Source organism: Mesoplodon densirostris, chromosome 3, assembly GCF_025265405.1.
Source record: "Mesoplodon densirostris isolate mMesDen1 chromosome 3, mMesDen1 primary haplotype, whole genome shotgun sequence".
Classification (NCBI taxonomy): Eukaryota; Metazoa; Chordata; class Mammalia; order Artiodactyla; family Ziphiidae; genus Mesoplodon; species Mesoplodon densirostris.
The window spans coordinates 34646469-34670685 of NC_082663.1; the positions used below are offsets into that span (position 1 = coordinate 34646469).

At 36.7% G+C, this 24217-nt stretch overlaps 2 protein-coding genes across 4 annotated transcripts in view; both read right to left on the reverse strand.

Moving 5' to 3' along the window:
- TTC33 (tetratricopeptide repeat domain 33) overlaps positions 1-7891 on the reverse strand; it is a 32935-nt gene extending 25044 nt beyond the window's left edge. Inside the window, exons 1-2 of one of the 3 annotated variants that reach the window (XM_060092839.1) lie at positions 7729-7891; positions 4847-5068 (exon numbers count right to left, since the gene is read on the reverse strand). In XM_060092839.1, coding sequence (XP_059948822.1) covers positions 4847-5067 — 221 coding nt within the window. In that variant the 5' untranslated portion in view covers position 5068; positions 7729-7891. The other 2 variants (XM_060092838.1, XM_060092840.1) reach the window with 2 other exon arrangements.
- Positions 7892-13815: 5924 nt separating this feature from the next.
- PRKAA1 (protein kinase AMP-activated catalytic subunit alpha 1) overlaps positions 13816-24217 on the reverse strand; it is a 42328-nt gene continuing 31926 nt past the window's right edge. The window contains exons 4-9 of the mRNA XM_060092842.1: positions 23536-23680; positions 21915-22002; positions 19941-20165; positions 16708-17194; positions 16469-16595; positions 13816-14068 (exon numbers count right to left, since the gene is read on the reverse strand). Coding sequence (XP_059948825.1) covers positions 13824-14068; positions 16469-16595; positions 16708-17194; positions 19941-20165; positions 21915-22002; positions 23536-23680 — 1317 coding nt within the window. The 3' untranslated portion in view covers positions 13816-13823. The remainder of the gene's footprint in view (positions 14069-16468; positions 16596-16707; positions 17195-19940; positions 20166-21914; positions 22003-23535; positions 23681-24217) is intronic.

Genomic DNA, 24217 nt, shown 5'->3' on the forward strand with positions numbered 1-24217 from the left:
ATGCATACAACACAGGGAATACAGCCATTATTTTATAATAACAAATGAAGTATAACCTTCAAAACTTGTGAATCACTATATTGTACACCTGTAACTTATATAATATTATACATCAACTATAATTCAGTAAAACAAAAATAGGGTAAAAAAAGAGAGAGAGAGAGAAAAGACAACAGATGACATCAAAATGAAAGGGGGTTTTAGGAACAATAATCCTGAAAAGGCAAGAGAGATGAAGTCTAGCGCACAAGTGGAGGGGTGGGCCTTTGAAAAAAGAAGGGGCACTTCATTACAACACAGTGAATGCAGATGGCTTGGATGCAGATGCACTCAGATTAGGAGATGTGGTTGTGAGAAAATAAAGGCATTCTACACTGACTGCATCTATTCTCTTGCAAAGAATAAGAGGCAAGATCACAGTCATTAAATATATTCAGGTTGGCACTCAACGGAACGTGTTTCACACAGCCAGGTCACCTTCAAGTTCACTTTGGTAAGTATGCTCTTCTAGACAAGGAACAAAATTCATGGTAAATTCTAATTATATTCTAGCTTCACACACATACACACTAATACTCACAAGAAAAAAAATGAAGCCACTTAGCCACACAATCAAATATCACCATCTAGTGGTTGAAACCTTAAAAGCCAACATATCAAAGCTGGGACCCACACTGTGATTCTTGAGAAGATATATCCTAGTTAGAATTAATTCAAGAAAAAGCTGTTTGAACAAAATAACTTATTAAAAAAACTTTAATACTGCATGAAATCTACCAATCACATATAAAATCTTAAAATAAATTACCTAAAGTGTATTTACTGAGTGCTTACTAGGTGCTAGGTGGCATGCTAAACTCTTTTACATGGACTTGCTCTTTAATACTCCCATAGTCTATGAGATAAGTGTCACCATTTTAATATAAGGAAACTAGAAATTGACCCTTGAAAGGTTAAGAATGTGCCCCAAGTTTATACAGATATAAATGATAAAACTAGGATCTGAGCGGAGTTAAAATAACTTCAGAATCCACACTCGTAACCACTAGACTTACTATACTGTCTCTATAAGGCACCAACATTACTTAGGGCTTGCGTAGAAAAGCAAACTAGTCTCCTGTTACAAAGAATCATGAATACTACAAGGTAGAACTTCAGAATTTAAAAACCATTCCACTGCAAACCAAATTTTTCTAAGAGCAGTTATAGTTTCTTACTAACGGAATAAACTGGACAACAGGAGACTCTGATGCTCAAGAACTATGCCTCCTTTGGAGGAAGACTGACATTAACACACTTGGATCATGCATAGTCAACGTGTTCCGAAAACTCTCTCTGTGCTAAATAAAACTAAATAAGAGAATCCTGAGGGCAAAAATGAAGAAAATCACAAGGAGGCAAAAGAATGCATCCCAGGAAATAGAAGGTGCTCCCTCCTCCCTCTCTCCTTCTTTAGCAATTCCTCCAGGGGCATCCCTACTTCTCTACCATTCTAAGGATTATTACTCATTCCAAGTTCAAAGCTGTTCCATATTTTATTACTTAATCCTTACCATCATAGGTTATAGGGAAAGGAATAAGACTCAGAAAAGAACAATAATTTTCAAGTGTTATATTCTCATACAGATAGGAAAATTCTATTCCCAAAGGTCCTTTGTGGATGGGATATGAAATAAAATATGTTCTCAGAATACTGTGTTCTAATCTGGAGTTTAAAATATATATTCCTATAGTACAATGCAATAGATGGTAGTTAATCCACAAAAACCTAGTTAGCCGTAATATAGCAAAACACAGCAGCCTTATAAATTTTCAATAAATATTTACTGAGGGCCTGGGAAGTACCACAAATTGGTCTAAGAGCTGAAGGTAGAGGACAAAAGTCTGTCTAGACAAAGTCCCTACATTCCTGGAGATTACATTTCTACAGAAGAAAGACAACTAAATATAAACAACTAAATAAGCGTAGAAGGTAACTTCAAAAAGGGAGAAATACTATAAGAAGATTTAATATGCTGATGTGACTGTGGTTTTTCATTACTTTTTTAAAGTCATAAAATTACTTTTCACCATTGCCAATAGAATATAATGAAAAGGGTCTTACTGTTGCATATAAAGAGATCACAGTCTAGTTTTTTTTCTTCAGCAGTATTTACTGCAAACTTATTTGTATTTCTTTGCTCCAGCAATACCAAGTTGATAGAATCTTCCTAAACATGTAAAACAATTTCTTTTACATGTTTAGGAAAATTCTTTGCATCTCCACATTCTGTTCCCACTTTCTTGAAATGCTTCCCACCACTATTGGTTTGGCAAAATACTACTCCTTCTTTGAAACCCAGCTGAAGATTGAACTTATCTGTCAGAACTTCCTCGATATACCAGACAGAACTGGTGGCTCCATTCCCTTTGATTCTGAAATATTCTGTATGAACTAACCTGTCTTACTACATACACTACTCTGCAATGTATTGATAATTATCTGTATTCTGTGCATCTTACCAAAGGCTGAGCTCCTTAAAGTCTGATAATATATCTTACCTCTCTTTGAATGTTTTTTTTAAAGAAGGATGGATGGATGAATGGATATTTGATGTTATATTTTAATGATGACATTACACATTTCTTAAAAGTTGACTCATTTTATAGAAATTGGTACATCAATAAATGTCTAATACTGTTCCTGAACCAATAACTGCCACCCTAGCAACTAATTTACTTCCTGATCTGTCACGATAGTTGAGATCAACTTAATGATATCCTTTGAAACACAGATTTAGAAACATACACGTAAGTCATGAGTAAAGAATTTTATTTTTCATTTCATTTGTAAGGTTTATTTGACTAGTATTCCTTTCACCTAATCACAAAATAGAAGTTTAAAATTCGTTTTTTTTTTTCTTGGCCACACCATACGGCACGTGCAATCTTAGTTCCCTGACCAGGGATCGAACCAGTACCCCCTGCAGTGGAACAGCAGAGTCTTAACCGTTGGACCACCAGGGAAGTCCTAGAAGTTTAAAAATCTTTAAAAAACAACAACAACAGGGCCTCCCTGGTGGCGCAGTGGTTGAGAGTCCGCCTGCCGATGCAGGGGACACAGGTTCGTGCCCCGGTCTGGGAAGATCCCACATGCCGCGGAGCGGCTGGGCCCGTGAGCCACGGCCGCTGAGCCTGCGCGTCCGGAGCCTGTGCTCTGCAACAGGAGAGGCCACAGCAGTGAGAGGCCCGAGTACCGGAAAAAACAACAACAACAACAACAACAACAAAAAAAACATGACTTCCCTGGTGGTCCAGTGGTTAAGAATCTGCCTTCCAATGCAAGGGACGCATGTTCGATCTCTGGTCAGGGATCTAAGATCCCACATGCCACGGGTCAACTAAGCCCACACGCCACAATTAGAGAAGCCCACGAGCCGCAACTAAGACCCAATGCAGCCAAATAAATAAATAAATATTTAAGAAACAATAAAAAAGGCTGATGTAATGGAGGAAGAGGGAGTACGGGGTTGCTGGGTAGTCAGGGAGGGGTTTGCTGAGAAGAGAACATGTGAGCAGAGATCTGAAGGACAAGACGACAGACATCAGAACACAGGAAATAAGAGCTTTTCAGACGGAGTCATAAGACAAAGTTGTATTAAGAACTGTGTTCAAAAACACAGGGAAGGCCAGTGTGGCTAAAAATGTAGTGAAAATGATGGTGGTTTAAGTTGGTTTGGAAGACAGGGACTGAGTTTTATTTTTCTTAATTTAACTTCACTATTCTTCCTTATATTATTTCCTACTCCTTATATTACTTTCAATCAATTGAATAGTCTCTTAGATATTTTTAAACCATTATTTCTATTTATTTTTGGCTTAGAGTAGCCGAACGACTTATTTCTACCAGATTCCTTTAATTCTGTTATCTTTTAAAGCTGTGTATACATTACTCCAAAAACAAATGCTAAATAGCTAAAAAACTTAATCATCTCACAATGTTCTCCATTCAAAATAAAGCATCCAATCCAGCTGATTTCAGTGAAATGACTCAGTGTTTTGACATGCTGAAAAAAAAAATGAGTTATTTTGTTTATACACAAAGTTGGTATCTCTCATCTACCACAGGAAATTCAGAGGGAATCCCATGGCAATAACTGAATAGCTTTTCCCTTCTACACACTAGTGTGGTCTAGAGAAAAAGATAAAAACAACAAAGTTAATGAACTTTTAACAGGCATTTACAGGAACTTCTAAAGATGTTTTATGGATGTTCTGAAAATGATTTCATAAAAGTGGAAAATTTATAGTTGGTTTTCTTCTGACTAAGACAGAATGGCCAATCTTGCAAAGTTCTACAACAGAAAAATCTTTGCCTAAAACACTGCAAATGAGAATTCACAATCTAACATTAGGCCGTTAAGCTGTTAGTTGTCCTTGATTTATTGTCTACCATTCACTCGCAATTTGAGGTGCTAATATATTATAGCTTAAGCATTATTTTATGTTTAATATTAAAATGCATTAATAAGATTACTCCCAGAATCAAAAATAATAACATGCCTAGAAACAAAAATGCTGGTTCCTCAACTTTGACTCAATTATGACAAAAATGATAAACAAGGAATCTTATAACCATCCTTACCAATAGAAAAAAAAGAAAAAAAGAAGATAAAGAACAAAGAAAAGAATTTTTAAAAAGTGCTTCTTGTTCTTGTACTTTTAATTTCTCAAACTCTTCAGCACCACAAGGGAGATACCAGTCAAAGGCACAAAGGCCTGACTGTAGATCTCTGGATGATCTGAGGAGTATTCTGTCCTACCAAAGACCAAAACTGTTCTCGAAAAGAAAACTCTAAAAACATACCTTTTATTTTCAGCCAAAGTGGCTCCTTCGTCCTTCAGTTGTTTACTTTTCTCAGCACAGCCTTCAAGGAGAATTTCTTTCCTCCGTTTAACGGCATGAAGCCAGTTCCCTTCATCATTCTCAACTGCATCCTTCTCATCAGCAGCTTCAGCTTCAAACTGCTGGGAAGTGACCTTTGAGACCTTCTCACCAATCTTCCTTTTCCATCCAAAGGAAGCCATTCTGGAAAAATTACAAGGAAAGAGCTTTAAATTTCAAACTTGGCCTTTTATAGAAGTATTCCAACAAATAGGTAAAGAAAGGATAACAGAATTAGACTGTCATCATTTTTTGACCCCTAATTAAAATAGTGGATCTAGGCAATAATCACTGAAGGCTGCTAACATCATAAAGAAAGACAAGTCCACAACTGTATCTCCTGATGGAAGTGACACAGCATCCATGAAGTACTTCTGCCAAAAATTAAAGCTCAATCAGATCAAACCTCTACCAGTTTAAAAGAAATATGGGATACAGATGAGCATGCTAAATAAGATGTCAGAGATGCAGACAGCAAGAAACAGAAACTAAAGAAAAAACCGGCTTCTTCAAGAAATAACTGCCAGGTTTCTTCAAGAAAAAAGGAAAAGTGAGACTTAAGAAACACACAAATCAAATATAATGTGTGGAGCTTGCTTAGCTACAGGTTCAAACAAGCCAATGGGGAGGAAACCTTTATGAAATAATAGGGGAAATCAGAACAATGATTTCATATTTGATAATATTAAGAAGTTCCTGCTTTTCTTTTTTTTGGTATAACAGTATTGTGACTATGTTGATAAAAAGAGTGCTTATCTTTTAGGAATACATATTAAAATATTTTACATGGAATTACACGATACCTAGGAATTGCTTCAAAGTAATCAGCGGGAGTGGGGAGTGCAATAGAAGAGAGATATAGATAAAAAGATTGCTTTGAGTTGATAAGCAATGAAGTTAGGTGGTGAGTACACAGGATTCTTTGTACTTTCCTCTTTCCTTTCATATATGTTTGAAATTTTCCATAAAAAAAGTTTCTGAAAGATTCAAACTTAGGAAATGACTTAATTCACAGAACTATAAGGTTAATCAGAATGATAAGAAATGTTAAACTATTTTGTAAATCTGCAATAATATACAAATGTAAGGGCTAAGCAAGACAGCATAACTGATGGAACAAAGTTAAAGGAAACCCTGGAAGAACTGACCAAATATTTATTTAGAGAAGGGATTTGCTGAGGGATAGAGAGCTCTTGCTAGTTACATGGATGGGTTTAAAGATACTGAGAAACCCTTGGAATTCTATATACATTTTTATATGCTCCTGTGCAATCTGCACAAGAGTCTCTAAGCTTTCATTCCATTCTTAAAGGAGCCTATAACCCCAAGAAGATTATGATCAACTGACTGATCAACTATCGAGATAAGGAAAAGCAATGAACCAGAGGTCTCCATCAAACTATCAAAGAATGGGCATTGTGGGAGTAAGGGAAGGAGAGAAATGAAACAGCAAGTAAGTTCTAGCAGATATCAAGATCTTTATCACTGATGCACATGCTGAAGTAAAGTATAAGTAACCACTAGAATGAAGGAGACAAAAAAACTGAGGTTGGCTATGAGGTCACTAACATGGAAAGGCTCAAGATAATGGCAGATTTTGGAGGGGTAAGAAAATTGTGGGTCATGTGCCTAAGTTCTTAATGAATATGACAAAGTACCAACAAATTATAGCAATCAAGAAATGTACAGGTTGATATGGGTAAACCACATGCTTTCCACAGGAGCAGAGATTTCTAGAAAAGCGTGTAGGAGTAATGGATTATAAGCTATACTAGGGAATCAGGACAACGTCAAACTCTCTCCCCAGACCCATTATAATAGAGGAGAATGAGTTTCCTCTGTTTGAAGATGACTGCAAGTAACTGAGGGAAAGAACCAAGAAATGGCTGAAAATGTAAGTGTGGTTACTAAGGAACAGAAGTCCGGAGGCCCAGAAGGAGAACAACATGAGAGAATGGATCGTTAGGAAGGTCTCACGAGATAACAGAATAAGTCAAGATAAGAAAGAAGTCTTGTATTTATGACTGTCCCTAAAGGTGACAAGGATGAGGATGATTAAGTTTTTTGGCTTCAAGTTTCCAAGCTGGCAATGTGAGGGACCAAGAAGTGTGGGAACTCTAATAATACAGACATTATACCCTGCCACAAGCTAGAGAATGCTTCTCTTCACTGCGACGTAAAATGCAGCACCCAAGACGAGAAACCTGATGAACACAAACAGGTAATGAAAACAGCATCCTTCCGGGTATAGGGATGTAGTCGGAGGTGAGGAATTCAAGAACCGATTTACCCGAAAATGTTACCGCACAAGAGAAACCAGCATTAGCATTTCCCCTCATTTTGCACAACAGTAAAGAAGAGCGAAGTTCATAAAGGCTGCCCAGGACGTCACCCGCGAGTTCACAGCCCCGCCCGCGGCCGCGGGCCCCTGCCACGCTGGGGGCAAAGCCAGGCCGCTTCCGCTCCTCCCGCCGCTCAGGACGGGTCAAAGCCGCACCGCCCGCCTCGGAAGCCGCCCCGGGCGCGGGTGCCAGGGAGGGCCCGATCCCCAGACTTGCTGGTCCCTAGAGACCAACCTTAGCGTCCCGGCTCTGCCACACCCGCGGTGGGCCTTAACTCCGACTTCTGAAGCTCCTTTCTCCCGTTACCCCAAGACCCACAAGCCTCGCTTCCCTCAACTTCCTCCCGCTTCCACCACAGACCCGTAATCCCTGTTACCTGATGACCATTCCCCGGGTCCTGTGTTTACATTCCGCTTGCCCTTTGCCCACCGGAAACGGAAGTTACCGCGCCCGACCTCCCACCTGCTTGCCGTAGGTGCAGGGTGTCCCAAGATAGGGGGTTGTCCGATCTGGGGCGTGCGAACAGTCCAGAGAAGCTGGCAGGGAAGAGACGACTCTTAGCGCTTTTCTCTTCCGCAATCCTTTCCCCGGGACCACAAATCCCAGAAGTCACTGCGGCCGCCCCTACCCCATTATTACCCTCCGAGGCTGGTAGTCCGGGCCGCCCGGGCCGGGAGCGCCCTCTACCGGCAGCCGAGAGCGTCGGCGCGCGGGCGCCCACAGCTCGGGAGCGCGGGAAACTGCGGCTGCGCCGGCTGAGTGCGCGCGGAGAGGACAGCCCTGGCGGTACCACGAGGTCCATCCAGTCAGCAGGTAAAGCAGAAGAGGCCCGGGAAAACGGTTTGGGGGAATCCAGAGCATTGACTCACGACTCTCCCTAAAGGAGTTTACAACCTAGTTGATGAGGTCGTCCAGACGCTGAAGACAGAGGCCAACCCGAGTGAAAAAGGGTACGGCCGTGGCTCAACCGTTGGGGAAAAAAACCCGCAAAATGTTGGACTCAATTTCTCTAAAGAAGAAAGAATTATGGCCCGAAAGTAGCTGTCTTGAAAATTAAAAAAAAGTGGAGACATGTAATACAGGGAAGTGTTTAGGAAATTGAAAAATTAAGATCGTTTTGATTTCTCAATGTCTCTGTGGATCATTTTTGTAGACCAGTTTTTCTCAACCTCAAGGATGTAACATTTCCAACGGGATGATTCTTTGTTAGAAGGGGGCCTCTCCTTTGCGGGGCAGGGTGTTTAGTGGCATCCCTGGGCTCTACCCACTGGATGCCATTAGCATCCCCTCCCACCCCACCAGCTGTGACAAGCAAAAATGTCTCCAGACATGAGAAAATGTCCCTGGGAAAAAGATGGACCCCCAACCCCTACCCCATTGAGAACCACTGATGGGGAGCAAGCATTCTCCAAAGGTGATCCTCAGAACCCGGGAGGGTCGTCAAGATCCTTTCAAAGTCAAAACTATCCCTGTTTTCATACTAACATGAAGACATCATTTACCTTTTTCACAATGTTGACATTTGCGCTGAGAGTGCAAAAGCAATGGTGCCTAAAACCACTGGCACCTCAGCCCGAATCAGGGCAATGCTACCAAGCTGTACTAGTAGTCATTGTATTCTCCACCACTGTACACACTCATTGTAAGAAAAAGAAGATGCAGTCCCTCGATGTCCTTGAAGAAGCAGTAAAAATTATTTTATTAAAATGGCCCTTGAGTACACACATTTTTTTAATAGTGTGACAAAAATGGGAGGTACAAAGTACTTTTGCTGTATATTGAAGTATGATGTCAAGATAAAAGCACTCGTGAAATTGCGTTATAAACTGAAGTAGATGCTTTCTTTGTGGAATACAATTTTTACTTAGAAGGGCCGACACCCCTGCTGGTTTTCAGGCTTGGGTCTGACAGGCCTTTGCGTGAAAATGAACAAAGGGAGCCTCTTACATCAAGGAAAACAATGGACAGTTACCAATGATAAAATTCAAGAATTTAAGCAAAAATCATCATTCTGGAAAACATGTATTTGCCACAGTGATCTTGCCAGCTTCCCATTACTTTCAGATTTTTCCAATGAGATCAGTGGTGGTATCAGATGCGATTTTTATTTATAATGTATTGTTGGATTAAATGTTTCAAATTGGTAAGAACTGTGGAAGTGAACCAATTTTTTCAAAATGAGCAATATGCAATTGTGGTAGCCAACCTCCAGGATCCCTAATCCTGGCATTCATACTCTTATGTAGTTCCTTCCCACGTCATACCAGGATTGTTCTGTGTTGCCTGTAGGATAGGGCAGAAGTGATAGTATACCACTTCTGATATTATATCACCTCTGATATTAATAAAAAAGCACTACTAAGGTGGTGGCAATGTTAATTCATCTGGGTTAGAGGTTTACATGGCCATGTTCATTGCAAACCTAAAACACTGAAAATACATCAAGCCCAATATTTTATGATTTGTGCACTTTTATGTATGTTATACCTCTATAAAACGCTTTAAAAATATATATATATCTCCCTAACAAGGCATTCGGAGCAGGATTTATGCCTTATGGTCACATTTGTAGTGCTTGGTTCATAGTTGCCTTATGAGGGAATATAGTTTGCAGAGTAAAATAATTAAACGGTGCTCGAAGCTGTACCCCTTTCTAAAAGGAGTCTTTCCTAAATCTCTCAAATAACTTAATCTTGATCCACTCTACCCTAGTAAAGGCGACCTCCAACACTAAGTTTTCACACTTCACCCACCACTTTCCTACTTACTTTGGTCTATGATCATAATGCATCTATTTATATATTTAATAATTTCCCATGCTGTCTGTATAGACATGATCATCTTCCAAGTTGCTAGAAATCCTCTACATTTGTCATAGTTAATGTTTATTGTCATCCACAATAAATAGACAGCCTATTTGTTTACAATAAATAGAACAGTTCAATAACTATTTTTCAGATGAGAATTTCTTGTACAATTTTGTTCAGTCAGGGTACTTAAGAGTAATTAAGTTCCCTAAAAGAACAATCTGTGTGCTGTTCCTAACAGTCTAGTACCGTGTTCTGTTCAAATTATCAAGCTATTTTAAGGGTGCAGAATGTCAGCAATCTAACACAAGCCCTGCCAACAATGCCGTGTAAGATTTCATACTGATTGAATTCTAACAGTAGTGGAATTCTAACCAAATCTAATGTTAGCAACCAAAGATAACTGCTCTGATTTTTGTTGTATATAACTTAATATTTTGTTCAGGTGGTTAATTTTTAGATGAAACAAAAACTCACTAATTTAGATGAGACAAAAATCACCACGTTCAAGTGCTAAAATTTGTTCAAGCACTATACTTTAGGCACATTGTTTAAAAGGGGCACAGATGGTCGGCCATAGCAAGTGCCTTTTTTTTCCATGTAGTTTTCCCGTAAGTTAAAAAAGTTAAGCACATTGTAAGCCGATGAAAAATGATGTTTTTCTTTATTATCCATTTTCCAAATCAAAGTATTTTAAATTGTATCCTTAAATATACTCTGGTCAAGACATACATGAACAAGTCTCAGAAATATTATACCACATAGATTGATTTCTACCATACTACCAATTTATAGTTATGTTTTATGTGGACTTTCATTCATCAGTGAAGAGAACTCACGATGAAAATATGATTTCTGTTGTGGATGGGGGAGATGGAAGGAGTTAAGGGGAAAAGATTTAAATACAATTTTTCTTTCATTCCAAAGGTTCATGGAGTTCTACATCCACCAATAGTACACCAGTCATTAATTCAGTGTGAATGGTATCCCTACAAGGTCAAAAAGTAGGGGGTGGGGCAGGGTGAGAGGGCAGGACTTTTTGTACAAAATCATTTAAAACTCTGAAAAACTACAGAACCATCCAAAGAAAAAATATAATCAAAGTAAAAGCAATGGAGTTTATTTCAGTGAAATTATTTTAAATTAGATATGATATATTAAGCTCCCATATCCCCCAACCTGGTAGAAAAGTTCCTCTCAGTGAGAAATCATTTATTTTAATGGCAAAAATTTTACATATCAGTAAAATCTGTTATATTTAAAACTATGTATACAGTACATTTCTGGCAAAAACCTTATACATCTTTCAGTTGTCAAGACAAAGTAAAAATATGGTTGCATAAAATCACAAAAAATATAAATTGCTGAAAAGATAATAAAAAAAGATTAAAAATCATTTGCATTGACTCCCTTACATCTTCAATTAGTAAAAATTTGCAAACCACAGTAAATTTCTGAAAATTCTGATGCAACCTTGACATACTCAACCAAAAGTTGTCATTTCAAATATCCCAGCTTAAAAAAAGAATTTACTGCAATAGTCTGTGCATTTATTATACTATTTGTACAAGTGCAATATTTAAATATCTTCAAAATAAAACTCAGTAACTAAAAGGAACCACAATAACTTAAAAGAAGCAGTTTACAAAATTAACAATTTTTAGAAGGTCCTATTTAATTGGTTCCTCTTTTGTTCCCTGCTCCCCACAACAGGTTATAGAGACATTACAACAATGTCTTAGTTCTATATACAAATCTGTAGCTTTAAAAATACAGTCTTCTGTTCTTAACATTAGGAACATAATGCTGCATTTAGAGCCTACATGAAGTCAATATCCTCAAAACAGAGGGCCACATACAAGTTATAAATACAGTTTGAACTTATATTTAAATGGAACTCCTATAATTTTATACAGCATTCACATTCTAAGTTGAACAGAATAAGCCCTGGACAAAAGGAAGCAAGGTTTTTCTTTTGAATTCAGTGCATGTTTCTAGGGTACTGGAGCCAAATCTACAACTACAGTAACTATGCAAGCTATCGACATTTGAGTACATTATCATCTGGTTACAGAGGTGCCAAAAACAATACTACAATACAAAGATTCTTAAAAGAGAAAAAAAGATAGTTCCATTGCAATGGAAAAATAATTAATACCAAAAAATTTTTAAGTTAAAATATAGTATAAGGCAATTATGGGTGACACAGTAATTTTTTATTACCATACACATGATACGAATTTTATCTGACGTGACTAAATTTTTTTCTTACACCTATTATGTAATGGATTATACTAAGAGCAAGAGAAAGAAAATATAAATCAGAGCTCTTAGGAAGATTAAGCAACTTTAGGCAGTTTCCATAATGCTACTTTTTAAAAAGTAATTAAAATCCAAAGCAAATGTTACTATTTAGAAGAACGAACTGATCTGTTCCATATTTTATCGAAATAATAATAAAGTAATAACTGATGAAGGAGACACCAAATGCAATGTATAAACATTAATTGGAGCCTGGTTTGAAATAAATTTGTAGGACAACAGGGGAAATCTAAATATGCATGATTAGATGGCATTAGAGAATTATTAATTTTTAATGGTATTATGGGTTTTTTTAGGAGAATGTCATCATTTTTTTAGGAGATGCTTGAAGTGTTGAGGGGTGATGAATATATCTGCAATATCCAAATGGTTCAGGGGAAAAACGCATATATATACACACACATATATATATAACTGTATCTATATACAGATATTGATAAAGCATATATGGCAAAATGTTAACAAATGTTGAATCTAAGTGGTAGATACACATGTGATCACCTTACAGCCTTTCAACTTTTCTTTTAAAAAATGTCCATAATGAAGTCTAGGAAAAAAAGTCATATCTGAGCATTTAAATAGTTTGTAAGACATGTTCTATGCACTGAATCAATTTAAAAGATACATGATTGAATGACTAGAAATTTTTGCATACATTTAATACTGACCGACATGATGAGCAGAGGACTTTGTGATATTGGCAAAACCAGCATGATTTATTTACAGTATATGCAACACAGCTCTTGTGACAAAAAGAGCAATTTATGTACAGAATATAGTGGGCAAATTGTAAAATTAAACTTAGTGCAGTGTCTGAATATATAAGTCCTGTGTGTTTTTGGACTTACCAAACGAAAGAAAAAAATTTAAATGTGTCCAATATCTTTAAGGTGACTTACCATATACTACAGAGTATTAAGAATATTAAGGAGGGGATATGGAAGAATCATCCAGGCTGTCCCTACTGTTGAAGATACTTGATATTTAAGGAGCCCAGAAAACAAAATCACCTATAAAGTTCTCTGGGGATTCTAGGCAAATATTTATTGAATAAATTTATGAAGCAAATATATAACACATCAACACGTAATTAATACATGAAGGCCTTTATGGTAAATTAATATTTGACAAAGCCCTGTATACACTAAATATAAAATAGCCAAAAATCAAGTGAGCCTGAGAGAACTATAATTCATTGTGTATATTATATTATTCTATATGCCTACTGAACAATGAACAAAATTATCTTAATTCATTTCTGCACATTATGCTTTTAACTATTAATCATGTTCCAGTCCCTGTGCAAACTGCATTCCAAAAGGCCAACCTTCAGTTATAATTATGTATAACTTGATTATAAATGGAAGCATTTGGCTATGATTTATTATGCATGCTTATTGCTATCAAAGAAATAGCAAAGTTTTAGGTTTACTGTGCAAGAATTTTAATTAGATTTGCACACATCTCAAAAAATTCTATTGTGTGACTTCCAGGTCTTGGAGTTAAGTCAACAGGAGAAGAGTCAAGTGAGGTTACAGATGAGGTAAGAGAAGCTTCTGAGGACTTTCCTTGAGCCTCAGCATCTGAATCATTCCTTTGGCAAGCTCGATAGTTGCTAACTGAGCCCGATCTCTGTGGAGTAGCAGTCCCTGATTTGGCTTCAGCAATTTCATCTGGGTAAAAAAAAACTTCAATTTATTATAATCCATGACACCCTCCCCAAAATTTTAATAGTATTTAATTTGCTTCTTTAAGTGAGAATACTGACCAGCTATCAAGAGCATATTTATTTTGAATACCTCCTAAAATAGAAGCAATGAATCTGTATTATGCCACTTGCCTTTTTTACACACAGCAATGTATTCCCCTAATGACTTACTAAGATTGGGTACATATTTGGCTACTCATCAGTCTTGCAATCCAGGATTAAGAGAGCCCAATAAACTAATAATGAGGCTTAATAAACATCATTCCCTAGCAATAAAAGTCAATCTTTCCATATTAAAATCATAGAATAAATGCACTTAAAATTTGAATCCTGGAAATCATCTCATCTAACTCCTCGTTTTATTGATAAGAAAACATAAACCCCTTAAGACTTAAGTGACAAATGAAGAGAGAGGTAAATCTAGAACCCAAGCCTCCTAACTCTCATTGTGGTGCTCTTCATTCTCCCACTTTGTCTTCATATTTGATTTAAGATCTTATAAAAGAACAACAATTCCAATGAACAAAAATCAAGGAAAACCTAAGTTGGGAACACAATATAAAAACAGTAAATGTCCGTTCAATTGGTAAACCCAGGTACTAATAAACCTAAGGTTCATGAATTTTTTTTTTTTTTTTGCGGTACACGGACCTCTCACTGTTGTGGCCTCTCCTGCTGCAGAGCACAGGCTCCGGACGCGCAGGCTCAGCGGCCATGGCCCACAGGCCCAGCCGCTCCACGGCATGTGGGATCCTCCCGGACCAGGGCACGAACCCCTGTCCCCTGCATCGGCAGGCGGACTCTCAACCACTGTGCCACCAGAGAAGCCCCAAGGTTCATGAATTTAATCCAAATACAACGGAAAAAAATAAAACCCATTCTGTATCTCAGACTGCATTAGTAAGTGTTAGAAGAAAAATACCATCTAGACATAGACAAACAGGTTTAGCCAACATATCATAGCTCAAAACTGTGTCTTTCTGATACTATGTAGGCACTATCTTTGAGTTTACAAAGAAGACAAAAAATTCACAGGTAAATCTCATCTAATAATTCCATATAATCTTAAATGAACAAAAGTGGCAACATATCTTAATTCAATTGATTTGGCCAATGAAGAATTGCCATAAACTTCTACTTAATTAAAGGTTCTGGGGACCTTTCCTGGTGGCACAGTGGTTGAGAACCCACCTGCCAATGCAGGGGACACAGGTTCGGGCCCTGGTCTGGAAGATCCCACATGCTGCGGAGCAACTAAGCCCGTGCACCACAACTACTGAGCCTGCTGTCTAGAGCCCATGAGCCACAACTACTGAGCCCGTTGCCACAACTACTGAGCCTGTGCTCTAGAGCCCGTGAGCCACAGCTACTGAGCCCATGTGCCACAACTACTGAAGCCAGCACTCATAGAGCCCGTGCTCCACAAAAAGAGAAGCCACCGCAGTGAGAATCCCGCGCACCACAATGAAGAGTAGCCCCTGCTTGCTGCAGCTAGAGAAAGCCCGCGTGCAGCAACGAAGACCCAATGCAGCCAAAAATAATTAATTAATTTTTTAAAAAAAGTTTCTGTTTGTGAGAGAACATTTATATATACACACACACACACACACACACACACACACACACACACATACACAGCTATAGTCTTTCATAATGCTGGGGTAGAATTATTATTGATATTTATTTGAATTATGAGTCAAGTGTGTTCCATCAGGCTTTTTAGTAGATAAGGTAAATTAGTTTTAAGAGTCAGGGCTTCCCCGGTGGTGCAGTGGTTGAGAGTCCGCCTGCCGATGCAGGGGACACGGGTTCGTGCCCCGGCCCGGGAAGATCCCACATGCTGCGGAGCGGCTAGGCCCGTGGGCCATGGCCGCTGAGCCTGCGCGTCCAGAGCCTGTGTGCTCCGTGATGGGAGAGCCCACAGCAGTGAGAGGCCCGCGTACCGCAAAAAAAAAAAAAAAAAAAGAGTGTATGTGCATGGGAGATCTGAATTAACGTACATTTCAAACCATGGTATGATCTTGCACCATTTACTAGAAGTCAACATTTATTCTAAATAAAACATTTTACCTTACCAAAATGAACTACAAAAAACAGAAATGTAGCAGAAACTATCACTTTAGGATCAGGCTGTATCAGGCTTTAAGGATTTTAGAAGATAATCTTAAAAGGACAATAAACTATTCACAAGATACACAAATGTTCACGTCAACAAAGGCACAAAATCCTATATTCTATGTTCTTCTGCTATTGAATTACTAGGAACAATTCAAGAAGCTTCAAAAGAATCAAAGATTTACTAAAATGCCAAATTAGGTAAAAAGGTCTAATATGTCATCTATGTTGTTCTGTGTGATGTACTTACCATCAATACTACGGAAATCCAATAAGTATGTTCTACTGTCCACTTGGTATAACTGTAGACTCATTTTGGAGAATGTACTTGTCACAGGATTCTTCCTTCGAACACGCAAATAATATGGGTTTACAACCTAGCATATGGTATGGAGAAAAACAAAGTCAAAAGGAATTCTTCTATAAAACATTATATAGACTGCAGGTTTGTCAAATGTGCTAATAATCAGAATGTTCTTTCTTTCTTACCTTCCATTCATAATCCAGTTGTTTAATTGCTCTACAAACTTCTGCCATGATATCATTTGGTCGACTTTGACTTCTAATTCCCAAATGCCATTTTGCTTTCCTTACACCTTGGTGTTTGGATTTCTGTGGATTTAATTCATCGAGGGTATGGCGTGCCCTTGGTGTTTCAGCAACCAAGAATGGTACTCTTTCAGGATGGGGCCGGGTCAAGTGGTGATCATCAAGAAAAGAATCAGGTGGGCTTGTTGCCAAGTAAAAATCTTTGGCCTCATTCATTATTCTCCTGTTATCTATTATGAGGTGGTAGGCAACTGCCAAAGGGTCCTGATGATTTCTGTTATAAAGGCAGCTGAGAACCTCCTCTTCTGAGCATTCAAATTTTTCACATACTTCTTTTAAGGCTTCATCATCAATCATGGTTGAACTATATGATGGATCCTCAGGAAAGAGATATTTTGGAAGGTCCTGTTTAAACCATTCATGTTCCCTGAGAGAAAATGGCAGGGGTCAGAAGGACTTCAAGGAGAGATGAGACTGAAAGTAACAGTTTGGGGGAGTTTAGGATATGAATTCATTTATATTTATACTCATACTGTATTATCTTTTTTTTTTTTTTTTTTGTGGTACGTGGGCCTCTCACTGTTGTGGCCTCTCCCGTTGCGGAGCACAGGCTCCGGACGCGCAGGCTCAGCAGCCATGGCTCACGGGCCCAGCCGCTCCGTGGCATGTGGGATCCTCCCAGACCGGGGCATGAACCCGTGTCCCCTGTATCGGCAGGCAGACTCTCAACCACTGCGCCACCAGGGAAGCCCTATCATTTTTTTAAAACTGAGATTTTCCTCTTCTGGCTCACATTTCATTGTATATGTTAAGGGAAATTCTTCAGCCTTCCTCTGATTTTAAGAGGGAGAAAACACTGCTGGAGCAACCAGAAACAAAGTGTCTACACTTTAAAGTTTTGGAACAAATGGCAATGGCAAAGACCATGTTATTTCCAGCTCAGAAAGAGAACAAAATTAGTCTGTGGATTCATTATAATACTCTTTGGATATAATGTTAAGTGACAAAATATATAACAACAACAAAAATAGACAACTATTATTCATTGAGTGCTTACTATGTGGTAGATTTTAGGCTAAACACTTCATATATATTATCTCACCTCATTTTCAAACAACTCTGTGAAGATAATATCCCCTTATTTTAATGAAGGAACTGAGGATTTCCTAACTTCATATGTAAAAGGATATTTTTGACTTGAACTATGTAAAAAAAATATGCTAAAACTAAAAACATTAAGAGAGGAAAACACCCAAAAGAACAATGATTATATTCTGCATAATGGAATTAAAAATCACTTTAATTATCTTCTCTAATTTTTTTGGTGTTTTCTAAGTCTTTTCCAATTATCACATATTTCATTTAAATTGGAAAAAACATGTAAAACACAAGAAAAAGCACCTCTAAGATATTCTGAAATATAAATTTTACAGAATGACTAGCCCTTCTCCTCTAGTGGTAAAGTCATGCCCCGCCACTCACAGTCTGTTTTTTAGCTAGTCTGCAGCATATGGAGTAAATGGAAAGGCATGAAGCTTTTTTCTTTTCTTTTTTTTTAAATTGGAATATAGTTGATTTACAATGTTGTGTTACTTTCTGCTGTACAGCACAGTGAACCCAGTTATACATATACATATATCCACTTTTTTAGATTCTTTTCCCATATAAGTCATTACATAGTATTGAATAGAGTTCCCTGTGCTATACAGTAGGTCCTTATTAGTTATCTATTTTAGGAATCAAGCTTTAAGTTGTACATATGATCTTTCTTTCTTCTTCATTATCCTAATGCTTTCTTCTTTACTATTCCCAGATATACGTCTGATTTCTTCTTTCTCCCTCCATCTCAGAGAAGTGTGCTGTCTAGCCATTAGAAGACCAAAAGAGAAATTTCCATAAGGGAAAAAAAGGAAAGAAAAATGATGGTAGAAGAAACAAAGTTTGCAGTTTTTAAAAAAATCTTCATCAGAAATGACCTGCCCAAATTTGAAAAGGAGATTTGTCATCATCACCTTTGCCTTATTTAAACTATTCCGTAGAACCATATGCAACTGGCAAAATTGATGGACTTTTTTACCTACAAAACAGTAATTTCATATGTAGTTCAATGTATACTACTACAAAAACAAACATGTCATTGATTGAATTAAAATTTTCTCATTCCCTGAGATGAACAAAAGGAAAAAATACAATAATTTATAAGATCAGAACTCAAATAGCAACACACAAATTTACTACGAAAAAATATTAGTCCCCATGAGAATATGTAAAAGTCAAACATGAAGCATACTATAGAAAATCTTAAAGAATCACTACCAAATCTAATACCTAACCAGGGTCCTTTTTATTTTTTATTAGCTCTTTTTTTAAATTAAAAAGTAATACACTGACAAGTACAGGTTTCTGGTAACTGACTATACTGCTGAACTGAATGAATAAGCATTTTCAGAACTCTAATGGAAAACTGATGAATTCATAAAAGTGCTAACAAAAGATCAAGATAAAAAAAATTAATTACATAGGACTGAGTGAACTGATGAGGATGATTATAATTTTTGTGACTTTCTGTTTGAATTAAAAAAAATGTTAAAAAAAAAAAAGTAACTTACTGGTGTCCTAAGAACTAGTGAGGAGTGACAAAACTGATGGGTCAAAGCACCCTTCCCCCACTTCTGACTTTAACTCCTCCACCTTATTTTGTAAGCACCTATTTTTCTGATCAGATATTATCCTGTTTGAAATGCCTAGAAGAGATTATATTTTCCTTGCTGAACCCCAAGTATATTATTACAATACTTAGCTAAGAGTGAATTCCCCTCTATTTTAGTTACATTATACACATTTACTTTAATAAAAAATACTGTATTCAGAATCTCATTAAAGCAACTTTGTAGATGTATGGAATAAAAAAAAAGTAATATAATGTTCACTGCTACAATTTCAAAACAAATAAAGAAACAAAAGCAAAAAAGTGAAATCCCTTCCTCCTACCAATCTTACTTCCCTAAAGCAGCCAGGTTAGTATGTGTTCTTAAATATCAAAATAAAATAAATGAGTCTATACACTATTTTTAACATAAAAACAGGATTACATTGTACATATTGTTCTGCAAAATTTTCTTTTACTTATATCACTGATACTATTAGATCTGATAATCAAGTTGCTTTATCACCTGATATCTTTGATTGTGGCTCTCTTCATGGGATCCACCTGCAGCATATGTTTCAAAAGGCTAATCACAGAAGGGTTTAAATACTGAGGGGTATAAAAGATCCCATCACATATCTTCTTAAAAAGAGTTGGCACGTGATCATCATCGAATGGAAGTGTTCCACACAATAAAGCATAGAGAATAACCCCACTGCTCCATATATCTACCTCTGGACCAGCATACAATCTGTAACAGGAAATATCAATTGGATTAAACAATCATTAGTAACTTAAAGAGTAAATCAATTAATCATTTTAAATATAGATACTTCATAATTATTAGTCAGAATATGGTTTCTATAAGTCACTGCTGTGTACTACACGTACAGATTCTATACTAATTCTATCAGTATTATCTTTAAAAACAAAAATTAAGAATTTTTTTAAGTTACAGACTATAGCTAAAATTCTCTCCATACTACCTCACAAGGGTCCTCAATCAATAGGGCCAAACTTTGAACAAACATATCATTACTGAATTTAAAACCATTGTTTTTTGGTTACAGAGGAGATATTAAGTGATCTTTCATCAAGTGAGAATGCTCTTTAGTGATGGACTCTAAACCCACTCTCCACAATAACCCGAGACCTCATACCAAGGTAAAAGGGTCCTGAGGCTGTAGAATGAAGCCCAGCTAACTAATTCGAAGAAGATTTTAAACTCTTATTTGCAATACACTGTAACCTACTGACTTAACTAGCTACTGACTAATTAGATAACCCATTCAAAGTCTGGCTTCAGGGAAAGGATTTCTTTAAATTGGTCAAATAAATTATTGAACTGATCAATATATACTATTTTGAAAGTAAAAGTTTCCATACATCTAGACCTCACAGAAAGACCTTATCCAAACTGGGAAAATTAGACTTCAGTAATGGCCCTTACATATATGCACAATTACATTTCTTTTTGTTTATTTAATTAACACTGCCCCCAGTATCCAGGTCCTAAATTGTTTTCTTCCCAAAATAATTAGACAACTCACATGAAATAATTAAACATTAAGTTAATATAAAAAGGTAATGATAAACCTTGATAAATCTAAAATTAGATATTTCTGCCTTACTCATAACCATGCCTTAACACAAATATAATTTCTCTGAGCAGTCTAGGCAAGCAAGCTTATGAAAATAGAAAGAAAATACTACTCTATTTCTGCATTCTAAATTAATCAGGATGTAAGATATTCAAACAAAGAAACATGGTTTGAATGAAAAGTTATTAAAAGTTAATTATAAAAACTAGTAAACAAACTTTAGCTTCTTTGTTTTCAATTTCAGTAGTATAGTGAAGAACAGTTACTCTTCAAAAAATTAAATTTTCCTGTCATCTAAACTATCCGAAAAGCTGCCCTATACTAAGATCCTCATGTTCTCAATGCTGGTGGTTAGTAAATTGAGAGATTAGAATTCTTAAAATATTTCAGTCTCTAGAAGATTTAAAGAATGAAAATTAACTAAAATCTGAGGATTTTATCAATACTTCAGTCCAATTCCCCAAGGCACCTTATCATAAAAGCTAAAGCTAATTTGAAAAAGTAAAGCTACACATTACACTTTTAATTCTTCATCTAAGCAAACAGTACACTATTTCTTCCTACTAGATATTTCTGTATTATTCAAGTTTTTAATGTCTCACCTTTAAAACTTGCTAGTTTTAAACCTTCAGTTTCTTCCACAAGGGAAAAAACGAAAGTACTCTCATCTAACTAATATAATTTTGACTTGCAAACCAACATCCTCCTCGATAAATGGAGTCCTTAATCCTTATTCACTTATAAGGTTTTATTCTTAAAATAGAATACCTTCTGGATAAGAAAAGAATAAGCTTTAAATTCCTTCCACTAGAATTGAATATTACACTATAGACTAACAAAGTCTAGGAAAGGAAGACAATTACAAATATATTGGGCGGGGAGGAGGTGGCAAACACTACCTTCCTGAAATTACTTCTGGTGCAGCATAGTTGGGTGAGCCACAACTTGTTCTTAAAAATTCGCCATCTGACATCATGTTTGAAAGACCTGAAAATGCACAAAATTCACTGCTCAAGATTTCCCAAGAACAAAAATAAAAACAAAACTCCATTAAACAATAAAATTGAGTTTGCATTAAAGTGATAAATCATCATTTTGTTCTTTGCTTCAACAGAATCCTATAGTCTTTATTGTTCCCAAATATTTTGCCTTTATGCCATAAAATCTATAATCTGTTTCAACATATAAAGTTAGTGCATTGTTGGAGTTTAATGAGTACATATTAAGCTATTGGTTATTTTGCTTAATAGAATAAACTGGGCATGTTTAAGTTTTATTAATATATAAATTACTAGAAAAAATGTAGAACAGAATTAAAATTCAAAGTTTCTATTAACCTCCATTCTGATTCTTTAAAAAATAATAATAATAATTTTTAATATCAAAGTTCCTTCATAGTTCTACTACAAAAAGAAAACTCGGGAATTCCCTGGTGGTCCAGTGGTTAGGACTCGGTGCTTTCACTGCTGCGGCCCGGGTTCAATCCCTGGTGGGGGAACTAAGATCCCGCAAGCTGCGCAGTGCGGCCAAAAAAAAAGAAAACTCAAAAATACAATGTATACAAAATAATGACAACTAAAGAATAAGAAAGGCAAATAATTTAGTCAGTTACCAAAAAAAACCCAGTAGCTCAGAGCTGTTGGGCACTATTTAGTGAATCTCTATAGATTAAAATATATAAACATATACAAAACTTAAGAAAATATAAGTATCTCCTCTGATTTGAAATGAAACTAAAAAAAAGGACTTGTAGATATTCATTTTTATCTCAGGTTTAATAATGTCAATGGCAATTTTTATAAGAAATAAAGGAAAAATAAATTCATTAAATTTTCCTCAAGCTGAAACTATGCTTTTCTATTTAAAATATTTTACTTTCATTTTTTTTTTTTTTTGCGGTACGCGGGCCTCTCACTGTCGTGGCCTCTCCCGTTGCGGAGCACAGGCTCCGGACGCGCAGGCTCAGCGGCCATGGCTCACGGGCCCAGCCGCTCCGCGGCATGTGGGATCTTCCCAAACCGGGGCACGAACCCGTGTCCCCTGCATCGGCAGGTGGACTCTCAACCACTGCGCCACCAGGGAAGCCCTACTTTCTTTTTTTAAAAATAATTTTGTTCATATGGTTTGCCTTCTGGCTTTCAAAGTTTGAATAACTCCAGCCCAGTCTCTTTCCTCTTGCTCCATACTTGATCAGAAGAACACACTGGAAACAGTATGTTCTATTGATAGCACTATTTAGCAAATAGTTAAATAATGGTCCTTCACAAATAATGGTCTCTTTTCAAGTGATGTCGCTAATGCTGCCAATTTAAATTGTTTGCCTATGTCATAAAAGTCAATTTCAAAGACATAAAGCTAAGAGAATTCCTTATTTTTACTCCTTTTTCTAGCTCATAGACAAATGGTGAGGATATGCTACTTTGGGACTCAGTCTATTATATAAAAGCAAAAGTTATCTGAAGAATCCTACTGATGTTTGTTAAACATAATGAATATATGAAACTATAAAAATCTCCTTACCAAAATCAGCAATCTTTGCATTCATGTGTGCATCAAGCAGGACATTTTCAGGTTTCAAATCTCTGTGGACTACCATATGCCTGTGACAATAATCCACACCAGAAAGGATTTGTTGGAACAGACGCCGACTTTCTTTTTCATCCAGCTAAGAAAAGTAGAGAGGCAACTTAAACGTGTGTCTTTCAAAAGAAATTATTCTACCTATAATTTTCCAACCTATAAAACTGTGAAAATGCAACAAACCTTCCAAATGAACCTCACTCATGAGATACTTTTGAAACGGGGAGGAGATATAGGCAGCATTAAACGGAAATGCTAGGAGGATCTTAGAACCCAAATTAGTAACTCAACTTCCTAATATTATCACTCTCTTGACTACACTCTAATAACTTGCTTTCGCCTCATCTCATGCACTATTTCAAATAATTTCAATTTCTACCTGAAAGTAGGCATGTTTTCTCCTCTAAATTACAAACATTTAATCCTTGATTCCTTTAACAAATATTTATTGAATACCTTCAATGTGCCATGCACAGTTTTAGACACTCAAGATACAGCAATGAATTTTAAAAAGGTCCTAATCTAGTTAAAGAAAACAGACAATAAACATATAAATATCAATATAAGGAGTAAGAGTGTTTTGAAGAAAAACAAAGCAGGATAAGGGCACAAAGAGTTATGC